The 23,101-nt window shown below is 47.0% G+C and overlaps 1 protein-coding gene and 1 non-coding gene across 3 annotated transcripts in view; one reads left to right on the top strand and one right to left on the bottom strand.

Annotated features, from left to right (window-relative positions):
* The window catches only part of Kremen1 (kringle containing transmembrane protein 1), a 69,033-nt gene extending 56,196 nt beyond the window's left edge, over positions 1–12,837 (bottom strand). Inside the window, exon 1 of one of the 2 annotated variants that reach the window (XM_029484045.2) lies at positions 12,640–12,837. In XM_029484045.2, the coding sequence (XP_029339905.1) occupies positions 12,640–12,730 (91 nt within the window). In that variant the 5' untranslated portion in view covers positions 12,731–12,837. The remainder of the gene's footprint in view (positions 1–12,639) is intronic. The other variant, XM_021178235.3, reaches the window with a different exon arrangement.
* Positions 4,205–4,311, top strand: LOC115032587 (U6 spliceosomal RNA). The gene has a single exon (XR_003838232.1). It is a non-coding gene; the product is annotated as a U6 spliceosomal RNA (small nuclear RNA).
* Positions 12,838–23,101: the final 10,264 nt, after the last annotated feature.

The raw sequence follows: 23,101 nt of genomic DNA, 5'->3' as shown, positions 1-23,101 counted from the left end.
AAAAAGGATGTGCCACAGATGGGACTGAAATGTCATCTCACAGCAGAAACGAGGCCATGAAGCCTTTCTGGCTCAGCTTGTTCTTCTCTGATCTACTCTTTTTAAAGCTTTTTGAGACAGGATCTCATATAGCTCAGGCTTGCCTAGAACTAATTTACTTATGCAGCTGAGACCGGCCTCAAACTCCTGGCCCTCCTAAGCACTCAACCCTACCTCTTTAGCATTAAAAGCGCAGTGTGGGAGTCCACGCAGGCAGGTTTCGCGGATCCACTCTAAATAAGCATATTACGTTTTAAAGAGTTTCTTTTTCTTTTTTTCTTTTCTTTTCTTTTTTTAACCAAGCTTGCCTAGTGAGGAAAAGACAAGAAACACAAAGAGTGTTGAGGCCCTGTCTTCATCAGGGTGTGGATGAGGTAATGAGGCCCCTGCCTCCCTTTCTACTGCTATGAAATTCACATAAGCTTTGTCTAGATAAACAAGGAGAGGCTCAAACAACAAAGGAAATCCCGTGATGCCTTGTGTATTCACATTTCAGTAAAAGAAAATGAGTAAAGGCAAGAAACCTAATGTCTCCACCACCATTCATGAGTTAATTCAACATTTATTCAGCCCTTACTACTGCCCGGAGCTGTGGCAAATGGACACTGGATTCTTGTTGTTTCCAAGTCAATGGGGAATACAGGCTCATAATAGACAGTGAGTGGCCAATGCTACGAAACAGAGGTGCAGGTGGGGCCGCTCCTCCCTGATGGGCAGGGGAGTGGGCAGGGATGGGGTTTGGCGCAGAAGGTTGGTTCTGAGACCCCTTTACGTTCAACTCGAAGTAGCTACACTCTCAAGATTTAAGGAAACAGAACTAAGATCCAAAAGCCTGGGTGAGTTGAATAGAAAAGACCTGGGGCTTAAATTCTCCTCCAGGCTTAAAATCCTGCTATTCTTCATGCCTCTCTACTGCAGGTAAGATGTCTAAGGTCACATGGACAAGCATGACACTTGCCTCTGCAAGGTCCTTTCCATGTGCCACTTAGGCCTTCCTTCTGCCTAAAGGAAACCACATCTTTAACATAAAATATGCAATGGGGAAACAAATAAACAGACAAGAAGTGAGGGCATTAGACAGCTTACAATTCCACTCAGAAGCAGAGGCAGGAGGATTGCGGTGAATTTGGGGCGAGCTTAGGCTATATTCTGAGTTCCAGATCCAGCAGTACCATATAGCAAGACTCTGTCTCAAACAAACAAAAACAAATGAAAGAAGAGAAAGAAGGAAGGAAGGACAGACGGAAGGAAGGAAGGACAGACGGAAGGAAGGAAGGAAGGAAGGACGAAAGGAAGGACGAAAGGAAGGACGAAAGGAAGGAAGGAAGGAAGGAAGGAAGGACAGAAGGAAGGATGGAAGGACGGAAGGACGGACAGAAGGAAGGACGGACGGAAGGACGGATGGACGGAAGGGGTAACAGAAGCTTACATGCCTCTGTATCTGGGTCAGAACAGATAAACCTCATTCATTGAGGCCACTCTCCAGCCGCCTACGTACCCTTTGGATACATTGTTGCATCTGAAAATGTTATCTTCTAATATCTATATTTAAATCTATATTAAAATCTCTTTGTTTTTGAGGCAGGGTCTTAGCTGGTTTTAACTTGTGGCAATCCTCCTGTCTCCCTCTTCAGAGTACTGGGACACAAATGACCCTCCATGAGCAGGCTTATAATACTTCTCACTTAGAGGCAAGGACTGAACCATTTACAGACTCTCGAGATGGCAGGACATGGAGGGTGGAGAATGAAAGAACAGCAGCCACAGTTGAGAACCCTGGTCCTAGGCAATAGGTATTTGTGGCTTTCCTAGATTATTTTTGTGCATTTCTCAATTTCCATAATAAAAATGGAATCTATTCTAAAACTAGCATACTGTTTTGTAATAACTATCCCTTAGCTAGTTGTTAGCTTCTTTTTTTTTTTTTTTTTTGGTTTTTCGAGGCAGGGTTTCTCTGTGTAGCCTTGGCTGTCCTGGAACTCACTCTGTAGACCAGGCTGGCCTCGAACTCAGAAATCCGCCTGCCTCTGCCTCCCAAGTGCTGGGATTAAAGGCGTGCGCCACCACGCCCGGCTCTAGTTGTTAGCTTCTTGTTAAGAACCATAATAAACTCAACTAGCCAAGTTTGCACCCATCTAAGTTCCAGATGATTGTGTATGTACTATGTTCTTAGTAACTTTGCAAAGCTGCACTTCTACCCAAAGTGGACTAAGCACATAAACAAGCACTGTAACTTCTGAAGCATCAGTAGCTTTCCTATTAGAACACTGTACAGAGCATCCTTTTCATTTAAGGAGACAGTGTTCTTAAAGCCATGGCAGAGACCTGAGGCATGGCCCAGTCATAGAGCACCTCTGTGCATATACGGCTCAATCTCCAGCATGTGTACTTACACATACACTGTCACAGTAAAGGAAGAAAAGACCCTGATTCCCAAAGCGATTTGAAGTGAATTTACATTTTTGTTGGTTTAAGAGACAGGGTCTCATTATGTAGTCCTGGCTGACCTGGAACTCACTATGTAGCCGAGGCTCTCCTCAAACTCTCTCCTGCCTCACCCTCTTGAGCTGCCAAGACTGGCCTAAGCCTATATACTTGTGGAAGTTTTGTTTGAATTCTATTTGACTCTCTAAAATCGTCTTCTTTATAAGAAACGAAATACTGAATTATGTAAAAACAATTTCCAAGAAAAACAGCCTACAGTGAGCAGAGGGTTACATTTGGAAGTTGTCAAATAAGAGAGAGGTCTTATTATAAAACAAAAATTTTAAAATGAAGCCAAGTTGGGGTGGGGGCATGCCTTTAACCCCAGGACTCGGGAGGCAGAGGTTTGAGGACAGCCTGGGCTACAGAGTGAGTTCCAGGACAGCCAGGGTACACAGAGAAACCCTGTCTCGAAAAAACCAAAAAAGCCCAACATCAAAAACAAAAACAAAACCCAAACCTTGAGGACTGGCAAAATGGCTCAGCTGGTAAAGGTGATTGAAGCCAATTCTTACAACTTAGGTTTATACACACACACACAAAACTACTAAAATGTGATTGTATTTTTTTCCTAAAATGTCGCTGGAATAGCAGCACACTATCACAATCGCACGCACTAAGGAGGCAGAGGCAGAGGCAGGAGGATTCTCGGATAGTCAGGGCTACTATCCTAACTAAAAATAAAGGAAGAAAAAAATAAAGCCTTTAAAAAACTGAGTTGTCAAAGTAGTGGGGAGGTGGGGTGGCACTCTCCCACATCTGGCTCTCATCTGGAGCACGCTTCCCTCCCACTCGGGCAGGGCCCCCTGGGAAACACGCTATGGGTGTTGCTGTGAACACATGTTTTTGCCAGGAGCAGCCACCATGAATATGCAGCAGTGTAAGAGAGATTTCTACTTAGCATTTAGGCAGTGCTTCTCAACTGTCCTAATGCTGTGACCTTTTAATACAGTTCCTTAGGTTGTGGTGACCCCAACCATAAAATTATCCATTGCTACTTTATAACTGTAATGTTGCTACTGTTATGAATCATAACATAAATATCTGATGTGCAGGATATCTGATATGTGACTCCCAAAAGGGTCGGGCTCCGAGTCACGTACTCAGGGTATGAGAATCAGAGCTCGCCTCCCCATACACACAAGACAGCTGCGGCTTTGCTGGTGCTTTTCTTTGCCATGTGCTGAGGACGGGACCTTGAGCTTCAGCTACATCCTCAGCCCAGGCTGTTTCTGCACTAACTTAGCTGCACTGAAGATCCTAACGCACAGAGAGATTAAACAAGCCTTACTTTAAGAAGGGCAGTTAGAAGTTGCTCTGCAGAGCCCTAAAACACTTCATTAACAAAGCTCCTTAAGGGACTTAACTGTCAAAACCAAGAGGATTTATTCTGTCATGGTTCTCTGATGACACAGAACATTCACTTACCCATGTAACATGTAAGCACCAGTGTCCTACGTGGGCCTGACTGATGGTATGAACCATTTAATTATCCATGTAATACATGAGCACCATGGTATACTATTACTTGAGGTATTTATCTATAAATAGCCTGTCCTATCTTAACATTGGATTTCACGCGAAAAAAGTTTTCACATAAGAAAACAGTAAACATAACATTTTCAAGCTCCGAATCCTGCTTTCTAGACAGTATCTCAGTTTACTATTAAAAAACAAAACAGTGTTCGCTTTGGCAGCACATATACTAAAATTGGAACGATACAGAGAAGATTAGCGTGGCCCCTGCACAAGGATGACACGCAAATTCATGAAGCATTCCATATTTAAAAAAAACAAAACAAAACCCAACCCTCAGAAAGTCAGAAGGTGAGCTGCTGCAGGGCTGGACCAGGACAGACAGTGGTATCCTCCTGTCAGAGGTGTAAACAGGTCACAGGCTCCAGTGCACGGACACTGGACCAATCGGGCCAGCTAGCTTCCTGAGCAGTTTACCTTTTGTTTTGCTTTTGGAGATGCAGCTCAGTTTATTCCACTGTTGTGATGCACTGTCCTCCGAGTATGATATGACTGCTATGACCTTAATCAGAGCCGCTGTGACTACCTGCAAGAGACCCTCACACGGTCGGGCCTGTTGTCATCCTTGGCAGAAGAACTACACATAATTTCAGCCCTGCTAGACTTGCTCTGGGGGAAACACAGGAATATATAAGAAGTAGAAGGTTAACTGTACAGCTTTGAGAGGGGACATGGACTGTTCTGTAGCTCAGGTCTTTTGGGGTCACCATACTCCTGTATATGCCCAATAAACTCACTCGTTCTCCAAGCTGGGCTTGACAAAGCTGTTCCTGGTGTCCTACCTGGGAAAACAGGCATTGTTCGTGTTTCCCAAGGAAAAGCTAAAGTAACATGCATGTGTTAGGCAAGCAGGCCCACACATGGAATTCTGGACGATGAGTCGTGTGGTTAAGGCTAGTGTAGGCTACAGAGTGAGACCTTAACTCAAAAATAACTTGGTCAAGTGGTGTCCATCTGTAATCAACACTTGGAAGACAGGGTCAGGAGTTCAAGGTCTTCCTCAGCTACACAGTGAGTAGAAGACTCGCCATACGTGAGCCCCATCTCAAAGCTCCGCACACAAGCTACAAGCAAAGCACAGCCACCCTCACCCTCCACATCAGCATTGAGCTTCATCCCCGCTTCCGGCCATGCCTGGCCTTTATTTCTCCTGTTAGGGATGGAGCTCAAGCCCTGTACTGCAAAGCACACATTCCACCAGTGGACAGTCCCAGACTGCCTAACTCTGAAACCGCCCCCTGCCCCCCAAGGCAGAGCTCAGGAAAAGCTGTTTTTGTTTATGTTTATGAAATGAGGGAAGACCATCTATGTATAGCAGGCAGGGTGGGGGGATCTGTTACACAATCAAGTACCCCAGGCTTTTGTTTTGTTTTGTTTTTTGTTTTTGCCTGTGAATCAGCCTTCTAACCGCCTAGTAATCACCTCTGAGAAGTTCTAGGAAGTTCTGTGTCAATCAAATACTTGCTAATTTAAAAAACCCTGCCAGACCAATGCCTGTCATCCCAGCACTTGAGAGGTTGAGGTAGGAGGATTTCAAATACTAAGTCAGCCTCTGATACATAGTGACACATTGTCTCAGCAGACAGACAGACAGAAGGCTGAGGATGCCGCCCCATGGGGAAAGTGCTTGTCTAGCATAAATGAACATAAATTAATAAATATCTCCCACATTTACTAATAAACCAGGCATGGTGACACATACCTACAACCCCAACATTCATTCTGAAAGCAGAGGCAGGAGAATTATAGTTCAAGACCAGCTTAGGCTGCACAAAAGATCCTGTGTATGAATGAACTGAGAGACAAACAGATAAAGGAAATTGATGATAAGGTCAGGCCTGTGCCCTTTTGATTTGTAAGACAGTCTCATGCAGTCTACTCTATGACCTCACCACACAGACAAGGGAGATTTGGAACATCTAATCTTCCTGCTTCTCCCTCGAGAGTGCTGGGATTCCAGCTGTGTGCCACCGAGGCAATTTTACTTGGTGCTGGGAGTAAATCTAAGACTTTGTGTTCGGCCAACACCTTGCCAAGTGAGCCAGTTTTACATTCTGAGTTTGCTTTAAGCAGGAAACACCTGCTTCGTGTCTGTATCTGGCCCCATGATCACGTGAGCAGTCCTATGATCACGTGAGCAGTCCTATGGTTTTTTTCTTTTCTTGGCAGTCCTGGATCAGGATTTCACTCCTTAGGCAAGTGATCCAGCCCACTGAGTTACATCCCTAGGCCCTAGCAGTCCTATTTTATACTGTCTCAAGCGCTCAATCAGACTAAAGAGAGATTAAATAAACTAATAAAACCCAACTTTCAAACAAGTTTTATCAGCACTGCCTGTGGCCTACTTTTAAAGTCACATGACCAGAAAGTTCTCCAATAATGGAGTCCTTTACAGATGGTTAATTCTTTGGTGTAGGGGACTTCTCCTAAACGTCCTAGAATGTTTAATAGCACCTTGGGTTTCTACCTGCTAGATAATAATATCCCCATGTGACAATTAAAAACAAAAAGCCTTCAAGCATTGCAGACTACTCCCAGGGAGCAAGATTCTCTGTCTGATGAAATCACTGAGTTAGAAGAAATGGCCAACCAAAGAGAGTGTCACATCCACTAACCGGTGGTCACAGAACAAAGACACTTCTCAAGGGCGATATTCTCAGCTCTACTGGGGCCCTCCAAAGCCATAACAGGGAGGAAAAAGCCTAGTCACTTCTGCTAAGACAATTAGGAAGCCTTCAGCTGCCAGAAGTGCTTAGGAAGAGTCTTGGGTGAGCCAAGCCAATGACGTCCTGCATACATCACAGCAGGCAGGACAGGGCACCCGGCCTTTGAAGAGGTTCTTTTTAAGTTAACCTCCCCTTCAACTGAACTTTTTCCAAATCTCTTCCTGCCATTTGGAAGTTGAGTGATTCTCAGCTGCAAAGGCCTGCGTACGCGAGATGCAGATGGCAGCAGTTAGGGCCCTCACCAGATGCTGCAGTCTCTAATTTGATTGAAAGGATATAATTAGACAACAGAAACACTTTAATGAAAGAGCAAAACATGGAGGGAGGGAAGGATTGAAGGCCCTTAACTGATGCCAAAACACCCACCAGTAATAGAGGCTTTGAGTCTGGGGCACGGCGAGGGGAAGCCCCTGAAAAAGCCAGTCCTTGCTGTTTATTTCCCTCTAGCAGAGAATGGGATTTTATTATTGTAGATTTCCACTGTAGTTTATGTGGGAACAAACTGATTAGAAACAGAAGGTTCTTCGGAGGAACATCAAAGAAAAATAAATATGACTTCTGTGGTCATTATTAAAAATATTTCTACCAGCCCAGTAATTTTCTTTGAAGATGAATTTTTATAGATTGAACAGCAGCAAGTAATTTACATACTATGATGGGATTGGCTAGCAATCCCTACTATTCTAGAAGCAAGCTGCTTGGCTGCCATGTTGTTACTTGATTTCGGGATACTAGGAAAGCTACAAACGCCACAATGTATCCACTTTGAGGATAAAAGGAAACTAGCAGGATCCTAGCGCGGGCTGATGGCTACCTCCATCATGAATCATCTTTAAAAGTCGCCTGTGCTGTCTCTGCTCTTTCCTGGCTTTCAAGCTGAGTGTGCATATGCTGTTCTTGTTCTAACCAAGAATCTAACCAAACCGAAAGAAATCCAGCCCTCAAAGTCTGCAGTTGCTAATGTGGTGCGACACTCGGGTTCTGGAGTCGGCCACAGCCTCCTCAGCCCACTAGGAACAGGGCCTCGCCCTTGTGGCAAATTGAACAATAAAAGTTTAATGCTCTGGTTATGTGCCAGGGATTAAACTGTGGCAGGAGAAGCTGGAAGCTGGCCCTAGCAGGGAGAAGCCCCCAGGGGGCCCTACTGCAGAAGTAAGAGGGACGTGGGCAGCTCTGCCTGTAACATGGCCTAAAGTGTTGTTTGGGAAGCAACTGCCTAGCCCCAACTTCATTCCTCCTGAAGCTGGTGCGAGGGCAGCCTAAGGAGGTGCTTACCGAGAAAGAGGACAGAACAGAGAAAGAGTTCTTTGGAGGAAAAGGCAAACTTCTGTAGGATGACACTTCTACAATGGCCCCTCTCCTCTCCCTGTTCTGGCTGACAGTCCTAAGAGGCTGAGGTCTGGGGGGAAAGAAATGATATCGTGGAAGGAAGACTGAAGACAAGAAAGGGCAAAAGCCTGATGGACCCCAGTGCCCACTCCACCCAAAGGGACACTTCTGGGTTCTAGAGCAAGGGTCAAGGTCAAGCAGACGAGGGAAGGAATCTCAGTCATCTTACCCAGGCAGGGGCTGCACACTGAGCTAGTCAGATGCCAAAGGAAAACGGAGGCTGAAGGAAGAGTTCTCACCTCCAACCCTGTGTGGGGTACTGAGGGACACTCCTCAGCCCCTCTGCTGAGTTCATCCTGACGTGTGTCCTCACTCAGGACAGAAAACCTCAGACAAAAGCTCCTGACCCCAACTTCCGGCCTCTGCCCAGCATTTCCGATTAACTGTCCAGCAGGACAAACACAATTGGCTTGTTTTATTTCAATGTTTCACTTTGTTTTGTTTTGTTTTGTTTTTCAAAAATGCTTTAATTAAAAAAAGAAAAGAAAAATCCACCATGCTAAGCACATTGTTGTTTTATAGACATTTAACAGGACAGCCTATGCATGGAAGCAAAAACTAATGACTTAGTAAAAACCAATAGTGACAGAAATTCTTTTCCTCAGTGGTTGTCTTCCCAGTTTTCTGGGCTGGTGCCACCTGCTGCCCAGCTTTCCTCTGCAAAACAGAAGATCTCTCAACAGTTTGTTTCAAGTAACATCTGCAGGCTGAGAGAGCAAGCTGTGGGACAGCTCCAAGGTGGGAACTCTTTCCTTCAGTAGCACACAGAACGGCGCTGAATCTCTACTAATGCACCAAATGCACGCATACAAGCGTATCCTGGTCAGCTGTATCTTTTTAGAAATCATGGTGAAGCAGGGCGTGGTGCGCTAGCCTTTAATCCCAGCACCCGGGAGGCAGAGGCAGGCAGATTTCTGAGTTCAAAGCCAGCCTGGTCTACAAAGTGAGTTCCAGGACAGCCAGGGCTACAAAGAGAAACCCTGTCTCGAAACAAAACAACAAAACAAAACAAAACAAAACAAAAGAAATCATGGTGAAACACAACATTTACATGCTTTCTCCTCACCTATTGGTTACACTGCACAGGCAGGCTGCTGGCCTCAAACTGTTCTCTCATCTCAGCTTTCCAAATAGCTGGAGCACAACTGTATCATCACTGTGCCTGACTCTCATACGTATCTAAAGGTTAATTCACAGTAAATGGTAAAAAGTCTGTTCATTCAGTAAAATCAACCTACTGTGTTGCTTTTTCCAGATCAGTAAGCGCTTAAAAGTCGGTTCACATGACTTAGAGCAAGATTAGCATAAGTGCAGTCTGTGAGCCAATCACGACCCAGAAACCAAATTCAGACTGGGTTCTTAATTATAAAAAATTAAAAAGGACAAGATATTGTGACATGTAAAAATGACAGAAAACTTCAAATTTCAGTGTCCAAAGAGTTGTATTAAAATACAACAATGAAGCCAGGTATGGTGATATTGCTCCAGCCCTTGGGAGGCAGAGGCAGGCAGATCTCTTTGAATCTGAGGCCAGTGTGGTCTATGTAGTGAATAACAACAATGGAAGACAGTGAGACTCTGTCTTGGAAAAACCCCCAAACCTAAACCGTTAAACAGAACCAGCAATGCCTATCCATTTTGTCTATGACCACTTTTGCGTGCACTGCCAGAGGCGAGAACCTGCCCTTGCTGCAGTCTCCGGGCCACAAAGCCTAAAGCGTTTACTGTTCTGCCTCGGTCGAGAGCAGTGGTTCTCCTTCTCAATCTGTGGGTCTCGGTTCCTTTGGGGGTCAAATACCCCTTTCACAGGGGTTACTTACGGCCGTCAGAAAATGCAGATCTTTACATTATGATTCATAACAGTAGCAAAATTACGGTTGTTAAGGAGCAATGAAATAATTTTATGGGGGGAGGGGGGGTTGTCACCACAACATGAGGAACTTTATTGAATTGTCGGAGCGTGAGCAAGGTTGAGAAGCGCTGGTCTACAGCCTCAGGTAGAGTTCCAGGCTCCAAAATTCAAACCTAGGGGCCATCAAGATGACTCTGATGTTAGAGGTGTTTTTATTAAGCTTGACAATCTTTTAATCTCAGGGACTGACAAGGTAGATAGGGAGAATTGATTACCAAACCACTCTGATCTCCACACTCACCCCATTAAGTACTCATCGCCATACTGCCCCACCGAATAAATCCTTTAAAGTTTTAGATTCTAAACTAGAGAAGGTACACTGCTTACTACCAAAAATTCCCAATATGCAGATTCTGAAGCTGTAGCTTTGTTTTCATCGTTTTGCTTTTGGTCCACCTATTCTAAACTCTAAGTGTACTGACAGCTATATTGAGCACACCAATTTGGTCAGTACTGAGCCTAAATGCAATACTTTTTTGCTTTGAGATTTATAAAGGGAAAGCTGGTTGAGGTTGGTGGATCCCTTTAGCCCCAGTGATCAGGAGGCAGAGGCAGGCAGATCTCTGTGAGTTCGAGGCCAGCCTGGTCTAAAAAAGGTGCGGGAAAAGGAGGATTTACTGCATCTTAAACACTTAAATTATTCATCTATGGGGCTAAGAGAATTACTATAGAGTATGCAGGCATTACAGGTGACCAAACTCAGGTTTTCTAACAACACATATTACTGCCTGATAGGACAAATTCCAGATGAGACGTCGGGGAGGATGGTGAGAGGCAAGAAAAGGCTACCACTAACCTCTGACGCCTTTCTTATCAGTTGTGAAAGAAGAGAAAGCATGACAAAAGAACAGAGAGACTGGAGATCATTTGGGGTTGACTACACACTATAATTAGAATAACATTGAAGGGGAATGAGCTAACTGTTTTTATAAAGTCAGCATTCAAAAATGCAAACCACCAGTAATTTAAATATTACAAAGTTGTGCAGAATATAAGTATTGGAATAATTTTTTCCATCCACAAAATTTTAGAGAAAATTACAGTATCACAAAATATGAAATGGTAAGTTTGGCATATTCTCAGTGTACAGCTTTTTTTTTTTAATTGGAAAGGATTTAACAAACTAGTGGCTAGGTTCTTGACAGGATATGATGCTGAAAACCATGTGGTTTGTTTCTGAAACTGCTTCTGGAACCAGAGGGGAAACATCACAAAGGCACTGATGTTGCAGAAAGCTGAGGAACCCCGCTGAGGAGAGTTTGAGTGACTTAGTAAACTGTTTCACAACAGCCATAAATTTGTCCTTACCCAGGACTCCTAAATAAAAGCATACCAACTTTACTCAAGAGCTGTTGCATTTGACCTAGCAAAGCGTCGGTGCCTAACAGATGCTACCTCCCTGCAAGTGTGGGCAGAATAGGCTCACGGTGCCCTTTCCAGGAAGGAGCGCCAGTCCACTCCCACCCGTACCTCTCTCTCCATAGAGGACATTAAATCCTGAACACAAAGATGACAAAGTGGAAGGAGTTACTAGGTTACAGTTATGTTGACACGTCCTGGCTCTCGGAACGTCCCTCCCTCCCTGTTCACATACTACAAACAGTAGAAAAGAGCACATTATAGAAGTCCCATAGAAGGCAGCAATCACCTAGAAACCACTTCTACTGAGTCTCAGGTTTGGTGTGTTGGTAACTCCTCATTCTGCCTTCCCAAAACCCAGCTTTGCCTTTTGCCAGCATTCAACCTGCAAGAAATTCAGTATTCGCTGGGTAAACCAGGTGTCTAGTCCTTAGTGAACTGGGAAGCACTATAATAAGTATTATTGAATCGTTTAATGACTACACATGGTGGAACACTCTAAGCAAGTTGCCTACAGTGTATCATTTAATGTTCACCAACACTGCTCATGGGAGTGAGTTACCACCCCCCCCCTTTTCAGATCAAGTAACAGGTTCAAGCAGCTTTGCCTCAAAATCACACAGAAAATAAATCTCAGCCTTTCCCCTAAATCCAAGCTGTCAAGAAAACAAAGCAACTCTAAGTTTTCTTTTACTAGTAAAACCCTGCCTTCGCAACAGCACAATCGGCAACTTAGGGTGGAGACCCCAGGGGCAGGTTCACCAATGTCCTATGCTCATCAGCTCTCAACAACCTGCAAAGAATCTGAACTGGGCCAGACAACACCCTCATGCTTGCTTGTCCTTCCACTGGGAAAGGATTCCGAGGCAAGGAAGGGCGTGTGGGAACTAAGTTGCCATCCCAGCTTCCATCCTGGCCGAGAGCACCACCTCGGGCGGACGCCGCGGTGGACTCAGAGTAGTCTGCACTCCGTACGGGCGACTTTAGCCGTCACGCACCCCCTTCTCTTCCGTAAGTCGGAAAGCAGAGTTCGGCAAAGTTAGAAGCCCGCACTCGGGGCAGAGTCCTGGTAACGCGGGACAGGCGCGTCCACGCCGCGTGCCCGGACAGAAGCCCAAGCATCGGGTTCTCCGGGATCCACGCGCGAGAGAGGGTGAGGGGGAATCGGGGTGGGGGGGCCGGGGTCTCACTCACCGGGGCCGGGGCGAGGACCGGGCGCGGGCCGGGCCGCCAGAGTGAGCGCAGCGACGGAGAGCAGCGCGAGACGGGCGGCGGGCGGCGCCATGGGCCGTCAGTGTGGGACCCCCGGGCGCGGCCCGGGGCAGAGGGGGCAGCACCGGGAGCCGGGGGCGGCCATGGGAGCAGGACTGAGCTCAGCGTCGCCCCGCCCCCGCCGCCCGGCCCGCCCCGGCCCGCCCCGGCCCGCCCTCCTCAGCGCCGCCCCGCCCTCCTCAGCACCGCCCCGATTGCCTGACGCCTGCTAGGATTCGGAGCCGGGCGGCCTGCGCATGCGCGTTCTGCCCGCGGCCTGCCACTCACGCGCGGGAGCCGGCCCCCGCCCCACCTGGCTCCGCCCCCACAGCCGGCGAGGTGAGGCCACCCGAGGTGTGGAGTCCGCAGGTGAGGGCGGGACGGGCCCTGCCTCTGAGTCCCCACGCTGAGGTTTGTCGGCGCTGACACCGGCCGGGCTCCCAGTGACCCCTGTTTCACCCTCACCTAGGTCGTGACCCACGCGCGAGTTCCATCACTGCGGTAGTAGCCAGAACAAACCTCTTGCTCTTGCTAGGCTCGTGGTAGCGGTTAGCCAAAGCGTGTTCTGGAGTCCTCCAGACCCGGTTCGTATCCCACTTGGTTACTCGTAAGATCTGTATAAATTTATACAGGCTTAAAGAAAACGGGGCTCCCTTCTGCTCAGTGGTATGTCGATACCGTCTGCTCCACAAAGCGGTTGTACAAAGTGAGATAATGCTCGGAAACCTCGCACGCACGGTAGGGGCTCAGTAAATGTGGAGTTCTTTCTCCTTGTGGAGTCCTGCAGCTACCAAAGGGACAGCATACTGAGCCTTGTGCAGAATCCTATCATATCCGTGTCAACTAGCGCAACTTATTCTTTTAAAAATATTTATTTACAGCAGGGCAGTCGTGGCGCAAGCCTTTAATCGGGAGGCAGAGGCAGATAGGTCTTGGTGTTGGAGGGCTAGTCTGATCTATAAAGCGAGTTTCAGAACAGCCAGGGCTATAAAACAGAAACAAAGAAAAATGTATATGTATGTATAAATGCATATGTACATACATATATGTTTTTTTTATTGTGTGTGTATGTGTATGGGTGCATGTGTAACACCAGAGGACCATTTGTGGGAGTCGGCTCTCCTTGCACTGTCGGTTCTGGGAACTCAGGTCCTCAACCTTGGTGGCAATTGTCTTTACCAATGAGCCATCACACCAGTTTTAAATTATTATTATTATTATTTTGAGTCTTGGAACTATGTAGATCAGGCTGTCCTCGCACTCACAGAGGTCTTCCTGCCTACGCCTCCCAAGTGCTAGATTAAAGGTGTGTGTCCCCACTCCCAGTTAAATTATTTTTAATTAGTATAAAATGGGTGATACACTATATATGTATTTGCATATATATATATATATATATATATATATATATATATATACCACCAATGTATTTTGCTCAACCATCAGCAAAATAGGAACCATAAAAGACCTCAAGGTTCAAAGACACGGAAGCAACAAAAGTGCCCAACTCAATGGGGCAAGCGCTGTGTCTCTTCATTAGGAGAGACTTGGGGTTCTGGTGGCTTAAATTCTCGGTCTCCGCGAGGCAGCCCCCCCACCCCCCAGCATCTCGAGCCTCCTTACTCCTCCTCACACCCCCAGGCAGCGGGGATTTTCCGATTGCTCTTGCTTAAAATGCTACGGTGACGCCCGGCGGGACAGGTCTGGGCTGTGCACCGGGAGCTTTCAAGTCCTTGGTCCGGGGCTGGCAAGTACAGGCCTGCACCAGGCTTGGCGGCGGCGGGAACATCTGCCCTCCTGTTCCTACTCGCTGTGCCCGGAGCAGGGCTGGGCGATCCTGGCCCCGTGGGATACTCTGGCCTGCCTGGGGTACACCCACCCCTGCGCCCTGTGCCCCTCGCCCTCTCACTGGGCCGGTGTTCTCCCCAGCCTTCCCACACTCAGAAGGCAGCTCCCAGAGCTGGGCCCCAAGGGCGTAGCTACCTCCCACGAGGCGCCTGCCTTTCTGTCCCTCTCCACCCACACGACCCAGAGCTGTGGCAAGAAGAATCTTGTTCAATCGTTTGCTTTCCCTGTTGTTCCTGAATTCAAGAACCCTAGGTGTTTCTGAGTGGACGCCCCCACCACCCAGTGGACACACCCTTCACTTACTAGTGAGAACTCAGCCTCCAGGTTCCACATGTGGGACTGTTGTATATATATACTTTTTTCTTTTCTTTTCTTTTTTCTTCCTTTTTAACTGAGGGCCTAACATGACCCATGAACATCGGACATTACGGAGCAGAGAGCTTCGGCCCACAGCTGCAACAAGGAAAGAGCAATACGATTATGGTTAAGTCTGAGGGTAACAATAAAGGGGCTACCCCAGGGGCCTGTGATATGGGGAGACACCACCGAAGGCAGTGCTCCACAAGGCTGCTTCACTGAGGTTGTTATTAAGGGCCATAGGGCTTTTTGGTGATGCACCTGCTTTTAAGTCACTCAGCTTCTGTTGTGAGACTGCATAAATTCATTGGTTACAAAGCTGGGTTCGGGAGGAGTCTTTCTTGTCTGCTGTCGGAGCTAAATTTAGGGTGAATGGGTGTTTGTTCATGCCTCCTCAGGCAAAGCAACTCAACACCAGCCTGTTTGCTCCTCCAGGAAGACCTGTGACCTCTATACCCTACACTCTTGGCTCTCCCCCTCAAATGCAGCATTACCTTCAAAGACAATCAAAACCAACAGCTAACATTGGTGTAGACACTAGGTAGGGTGAGCCTTGCCCCACTCCACGAATAGTCAGACATCGGATGGGGATATAGCTCAGTAGAGTATTTATTTACTTAGCATGCACAAAGGCCTGGTCTCAACACCAAAGAAACAAGGTGGGTGCCTGTCATCTCAGGATTGGGAGGTAGAGGCAGGAGAATCAAGAGAGTTCAAGGTCACCCTCAAACTACTCAAGTGCAAAGCCAGCCTAGATGGATTTCGTGGCATTGTCTCAAAACAAAGACAGACAGGGACATAGGCAGTGCTGAGGACAGCTCAGACGTGTGTGAGTGTGTGTGTGTGTGTATGGAGGGCATTTCAAACACCCACGATACTACAGAGACACCAATAAGAAGATGTTCTCTCTGTGCCTGTGTGGCCAGCGCTCTAGTGAGTCCCACCTCCAACCCTAGCACTAAAGAGTTGTGGAACACTGGAGAGAAACTTGCCTAGGGTAAGGGAGTCCTTGGGTTCCATCCCAAACACGGCAACAATCAGTCAGGACGCTGGAGAGAAGCAGAACCAATCCCCTGCACTTTAACTAACCTACACTTTAATAGACTTTTGTTTTCTTTTTCTTTTTCTTTCTTTTTTTGTTTTTCAAGACAGGATTTCTCTGTGTATCCCTGGTGGTCCTGGGACTTGCTCTGGCCTCCAACCCAAAGATCTGCTTGCCTCTTCGTCCTGAGTGCTGGTATTAAAGGTGTGACCACCACACCTGGCTACTAGATTCTTTCTATATCTCCTTTGGGTGTCAGAGGAGAAAATAGGAAGGGGGCACACAGGAGATCCAAAAAAAAAAAAAAAGATTCTTTTGGCCAACTCAGGGCATCCAGGCTTCCTGATAAATAAGCTTGAGACGACGGTGCCTCCTCCCTTATATAGAAAGTTGCCCCTGCAGATCTGGTATCAGCCTCTACTGTTCATCAGACTCTCCACCCTTAATGCAATCAGAATAAGCTCTTCAGTTTGTATGGCTGCATAGGAAATGAAAATACAGGGTCCTAGCAGGGCATAGTGGCATATACCTTTAGTCCCAGAACTCAGGAAGCAGGTGATATCTGTGAGTCTGAGGCCAGCCTGGTCTACAGAGGGACTTCCAAGACAGCCAGGGCTACACAGGAAACCCTGTCTCTAAAGACTATCCACCCCCACAACACACACACACAAAGAAAATATAGGGTCCTGTGTTCAGACTTATTAAGAATTTCAAGCCTGGCCTTATGGCTCACACCTGCACTGGGGAGGCTAAGTTAGGGGGGATTGTTGGATGTTCAAGGGCAAAACAAAACAAAAAACAGAAGAATTTTAAGATGTTGACAGCAGAGCATTAAATGGTAGCCTGGCTTGTCCAAGCACTCTGATCTTTTTCACTACATACGTAGCACACTTGTGAAAGTGACCCTGTGTATAATGACTCAGCCTGTGAGCTCCTACCCATTGGGCTGCCTTGAGAAAGAAGCAGCCCTCTGGCCTTCCCTACCCCCACCTTCTCTCTGAAGCTAAAAGCCCAGCACAGATGATGGAAACATCGTCCTGGAGGCTAAAAATACAGCTGAGTGTGTCTAGGTCATAGCGCTTAAGGGCTCAAGGTCTTTCGCTCAGTTATGTGGTGTTGGGCTCCGCCCCCAGATGCTCACGTCGATGCTTTGCGTGCCGGGGGTTTCGGAGACTTATTTCATGGAAAGAATTAGGATATTCATGGCAGCACCTTGCCTTCAATAAGATGCTGACGTTTGAGTCCATTCGCCTGATTACACTTTGCAGGCAGGTTGTTTGTCTCCTTCGGGGGAACCTGCCTGAGCAGTGGAGTTTGGTCAGGTTAGAGTGTAGAGTGCAGTGCACTGATTAGAATGAAGTCTGTTCTGAAGGCTCTCACGCTGCAGATAAACACAACACAAAGGTGTCTGATCCCAAACACCTAGAGCTTTTGCTCGAAAGGCACGGTGGTGCACACCTTTAGCCCCGGCACACTGTAGGGAGAGGCTCTCTGTGAGTTTGAAGCCAGTCTGTAACATAGGGAGTTCCATGCTATCATGGGCTACATAATGAGGCACCACCTTACCAAAGAATTCCTACGGACTTTGCAGGACTTCTGATCACAGAGCCTCTCCCCCAAGCCTTCTGAAGGAGGTCCCAAGGACCAGTGTGATGGGTCAGCAGAGAAAGGGACATGCCACCAAGCCTAGTGATTTGAGTTTGATCACTGGGGCTCACATGGCAGAAATAGAGAACTGGTTGTTGCATACTGTCCCCTGACCTCCACATTCAAGCCTTCACACACATGGGCACACACACTGAAAGACATACTAGATGAGCATTGTAATTTTAAACACACACACACACACACACACACACACACACATACCTGAAAGAGATTGGGAATATAGGCCAATCAGTGGACTGCTTGTCTTGCAGCTGAATTGTGTGCTCCGTACCCAGCACTGAAAAAAACTGGGTGTGGTACACATATCTGTAATCCCAGTATTGGGAGGTAGAACAAGGTAGTGTAAGGCCAGCCTGGGCTACAAAGCCCTGTCTCACCCAAAAGTCTGTCTGCCTGTCTGTCTGTCTGTCTCTGGATCAAGTACATGCCTTCTACCACTGAGCTAGCTATATGTATCCATTTTCAACATTTCAAGCAAACATCAGATCGTTTTCTCATTTTTTTTCTCTGGATTTAGGCTTGGCTCAGCACTGAGTTGTTTACTGATCCTAGCTCAGGAATAGGATCTCAGTGATAGGAAATTTAAGAGAGCCAGGAATTAGCCAGGCGTGGTGGCGCATGCCTTTAGTCCCAGCACTTGGGAGGCAGAGGCAGGTGGATTTCTGAGTTCGAGGCCAACCTGGTCTACAGAGTGAGTTCCAGGACAGCCAGGGCTACACAGAGAAACCCTGTCTCGAAAAGCCAAAAGTCAGGAATTCACTGTTTTGATGGAGTAAGGAAAAAAAGAATCTCTGGTCCTGGGTATGAAGAGTGGTCAGTGGGAACATGTGCGTGAAGAGGAGGCAATGGAGCCATTGAATTTAAAGTTAGGAGGCCAGTGGCCCTGGGGCAGACAGACAGAGCACCAGGTACCATGTCAGGTGCAAGGCCTGTGAGTGGTGAGTGTTCAGTCATGTGGTCTAATCCACTGCTTCACAGGTCAGGGCTCACTCCACATTTTCTCTCTGAAGGCTCTCTGTCCTTTTTCATGATGAACCTCAGCTGTGTCCCCATATGGGTGTGGGAGTTGGCTGCTTGTATGCCAAATAAAAACAACCGAGGAGGCGGGGAAATGCCACTGTGGCTTGAAGGGAAGAAGCTTGGCTGGCTGAGCGTCAGAGAAGGACAGATGTGTTTCCAAACAGAAGCATGAGCTTGCAGGTGTGCAGGAGCTAAGCCCCAAACGTGGGAAGCAAGGGCAATTTAGATCGAGCTCTACAGAATAGCATAAAAAACCAAACCAAACCAAACCAACCAAACAAACAAAAAAACCCAAAACAAAACCCAAGGAGCCCCATAGGAGGAACAATATGAACTAACCAGTACCCCCAGAGCGCCCAGAGACTAAAACACCAACCAAAGAAAACACATGGTGGGACTCATGGCTCTAGCTGCACATGTAGCAGAGGATGGCCTAGTCAGTCATCAATGGGGAGGAGAGGCCCTTGGTCTTGTGAAGATTCTGTGTTCCAGTATAGGGAAATGCCAGGACTGGGAATGGGAGTGGGTGGGTTGGTGAGTAGGGGAAGGGGGGAGGGGAAGGGATTTTTGGAGGGGAAATCAGGAAAGGGGTAACATTTGAAATGTAAATAAAGAAAATATCTGACAAAAAACCCCACAAAAACAAAAAACCAACAAAAAACAGAAAATAAAACAAAAAAACTTCATAGAGCAAGACACACAAGGACATACATCCTCTTCCCTCAACCCCAAACTCTCCAATCAAGCACTAACCACCCTAACTCTGGTGTTTTCAGGGTGATATGGCTGTGAAATTGATGTCACCGCCCAGGCCAGATGACAGTAAAAACCAAAGCCCTCACTAGGCTGCAGGAACCTGGACCAAATACTGTCTGAAGCCTGACTTCATGATTCTACAACCTCCGAGGCAAGAATCCTGAAAAGCCTAACTACTTTCCTCCCTGTGTCTACAGGCACCCTTTCCCATCTAACAAAACAAAGGATGTTCAAGAAATGCAGTATTTCAGGAAGTTCTACAACTGATGATTCAGTGAAAATAAGTCAAGAACGGAGCTCTGAGGGAGCTGGGGCCACGCCCAGAGGTGGAGCGTGCACTCAGCAGGTGAGAGGTCAGAGGGAGGGAGGCGGTGAGCAGAGGTTGCTTTGCTATCCAAACTGCATCAGAAATACTTTTACCGTAAAGGGGTCCAGTTTACAATGCTATATTAATAAAAGCATTATCTAGGGCTGGAGAGATGGCTCAGAGGTTAAGAGCACTGATTGCTCTTCCAGAGGTCCTGAGTTCAATTCCCAGCAACCACATGGTGGCTCACAACCATCCGTAATGAGATCTGACGCCCTCTTCTGGTGTGTCTGAAGACAGCTACAGTGTACTTACATAAAATAAATAAATAAATCTTTAAAAAGCATTATCTATTTTCTTTTTAAGCGTTTCAAAACCATCTATTGTGTGTATATGTATGTGTGTTAGTGTGTGTATGGAGGTCAGAGGAATACTTGTAGATGTTGATTTTCTCTTTCCATTGTGTACGTCCTGGGGGGCAGGCTCAGGTCACTGGGTGGCAGGCACTCTTGCCTGCTGAGACATCGAAACAGCCCTATTATATACTTGAAAATTTATTATAATATGTGTGTGTGTGTTTGTGTGCCATGACACACATGTAGAGATCAGAGGACAACTTTGTGGGGTTGACACTCTCCTTCCCCTTTTCTGTAGGTGCTGGCAGGTGAACTCAGGTTGCCAGCACTGCATCGCCAGCCAGGTAGCAGCATCTTTATTCACTGAACCATCCTGCTGACCCTTATTATGTATTTTCTTTTTTGGAGGATTTATTTGAAACCAGGTGTGGTGCCATAATAAGTCTTTAATCCCCGTACTTTCGGGGCAGAGGCAGGTGGATCTCTGAGCTTTTGAGGCCAGCCTGGCCTACAGAGTGAGTTCCAGGACAGCCAAGGCTACATGGTGAGACCTTGTCATGTTTGTATATTTATGCCACATGTATGTATGTATGTGGTGCCTACGGAGGACAGAGGAAAGGATTAGATTTCAAAAAGTTACAAGTGTCTGTGAGTTGCTAAACTGAACTCAGGTCCTCTGGAAGAGCAGGAAGTGCTCTTAACCTCTGAGTCATCTCTGAACCCTCTTGCTAGCTACTCAATTTAATCTGGATCACCTGAAGACAAAATGCCACACCTCTTGCTTGAGATTCCTTTTCTTTTCTTTTGTTTTTTGAGTCAAGGTTTCTCTGTGTAGCCCTGGCTATCCTGGAACTCACTTTGTAGACCAGGCTGGCCTAGAACTCAGAAATCTGTCTGCCTCTGCTTCCCAAGTGCTGGGATTAAAGGCGTGCGCCACCACTGCTCGGCATTGCTTGAGATTCCTAGTGCAAGAATATTACATATTTGGCACCAATTACGTGAGCAGTGGTGCCTGGCATTCGCTCTGCGTTGTTCCACTTCATTCTCATGTTAATCATTTTGGAGGCACTGTTGGCTGTCCCTGTCTGAGGGAGGGGAACATTCCAATTCAGAGAACGCAGAGTGATGACCTGGGATCCCAACTTAGGTAGACCAATCCCTGAGCCCTATGACAAGAAGGAAGTCTTGTGACAAGATAGGACTAGACCTGGGCCCAGGGATGGTGGGTGGATGGACCAGCTAGGGAAGAGGCAGAGTCACGGTAACAACTGTGAACGGTCCAGAGCAACCTATGTGGACTTTGGCTGCATCCACTAGCCATAGGGACTGGGGCATTGTTCTTGAGCAATCTGTGCCTCGGGTTTCTTCATTTGTAAACTAAAAGTGGTACCAGTCCGCACACCCATGTGACTGTGGGCAGCATTTCACGATAGGAGCTTAAATAGCATCTGGCATTCAGTAACTCTTCAATAAATACAAATTTTATTGATGCACAAGAAATAGCGCAGGTGCAGTTACTAAGGGTTGGGTTAAGGATGGGTGGGTGTGCCTTTAAGGTGCAGCCAACCTGAAGTGAGCCGTGCTGAACAGAGGGAAGGAACTAAATCAAATCTGAAGCGTGCAGGGCTGGGGCAGTGGCCCCACACTTGAGAGCACCTGCTGGTCTAGTGAACCAGAGTTTGGGTCCCAGCACCCACATGATGTCTCACAGCTGCCTGTAACTCTAGTTCCAAGAGATATGGTGTCTTCCTCTTGCCTTCATTGCAACTTGTGCATGGATTCATATACACACAGAAGGTTCACTGTTCCCCAGAAACTAAGCTGTGTCTCCATCACTGACTGACAAAGCTAACAGAGTGAATGCGGTGGGCAGGTGTCTGGAAGAAAGCTGACGAGGAAACCAAGTTGGAGACGGGGAAGGGTGCTGGGCATGGTGGCACATGCCTGCCAGCAATCCCAGTACTCTGGAGGCTGAGGCAGGAGGATCATGAGTTCCAGAACACAGTCTAGGTAGCATTATATAATGGAGGCTGTGGGGAAGGGGAGGGAAGCTAGGGAAGAAAAGGAAAACAAAATGACTCTCCTATGGCCTCCTGGTCCCCACCAAGCAGAGTCAAATGTAGTGACTGTCCAGTGACCTACAAGCACGGTGCCATCTCTCCAGGACTCACTGGTTTGGAAGGGTGTTTTCCTGTCTGGTTTTAGGTATTTGCAAACCCTTCCCAAAGACAAACCTTTTCCAATGTCCTGCTATAAAACTGACCCACCTCTTGGGAGGTGAAGCCAGAGTTTGCTGCTGAATAGGCGTCGTTGTCTTCCCAAGTGTCTGTGGGCACAGATGCTGTGGGCCTGGGGGTGGCTCTACCACAGGGCAGCCTGTGTTGTGGTCGGCTGCCAGCTTTGATTCACTCCAGGGACAACAGTTGAAATTTCAAACAGGCAACACATGGTGATTCCAGGAGTCCCTGTCAGACACACACTTTGTTTTTCCATCCTTTCACCCTCCTCCCACTCGGTAGAAGCCTCCTTTGGCATTCTATGTATGAAAAACTCAAAACTACCAACAGGACCTGCACCTGATAAGGCGAGAGGCATTGCCCAAGAGTTCCCAGGAAGAGGCGGTCTTTGTTCTCATTTCCAGGCCTTTATAGTGCTAACAGCTCTAATTACTGCATTTGCCATGGGGTGTAAAATAAAACCACATTCCAGAAACCATGTCATCTCCTTGGGCAAGAGAGACAGGGAGAGGTGCTCAGGGCTGCAGGAACGTGTTCTTTCATTTCTGGTCCCCTAACCTTGGCAGCTATTTGGATAAATTAACAGTACCCTCTTTATGTGCATGGAGAAGGGCACTTCTGCACACAAAAGGATGATCTCTGCATCTGTGCCCACATAATCTGGTCTGCATGTCTGGTGGCATTTTATGCAAAGCGTGCTTCCTAAGAACACTAGGATCTTTTCCCCAAGCCTTTTAGGGAAAATGAAGACTCCAGACGTTTTGGAGCTTCTTCTAAAAAAATCATTTGACCATAAAATATGATGATGTAATAC

This window comes from Mus caroli, unplaced genomic scaffold (assembly GCF_978045245.1).
Source record: "Mus caroli unplaced genomic scaffold, Mus_caroli_1 scaffold_13, whole genome shotgun sequence".
Classification (NCBI taxonomy): Eukaryota; Metazoa; Chordata; class Mammalia; order Rodentia; family Muridae; genus Mus; species Mus caroli.
This window is presented reverse-complemented; position numbering and strand designations above follow the sequence as displayed.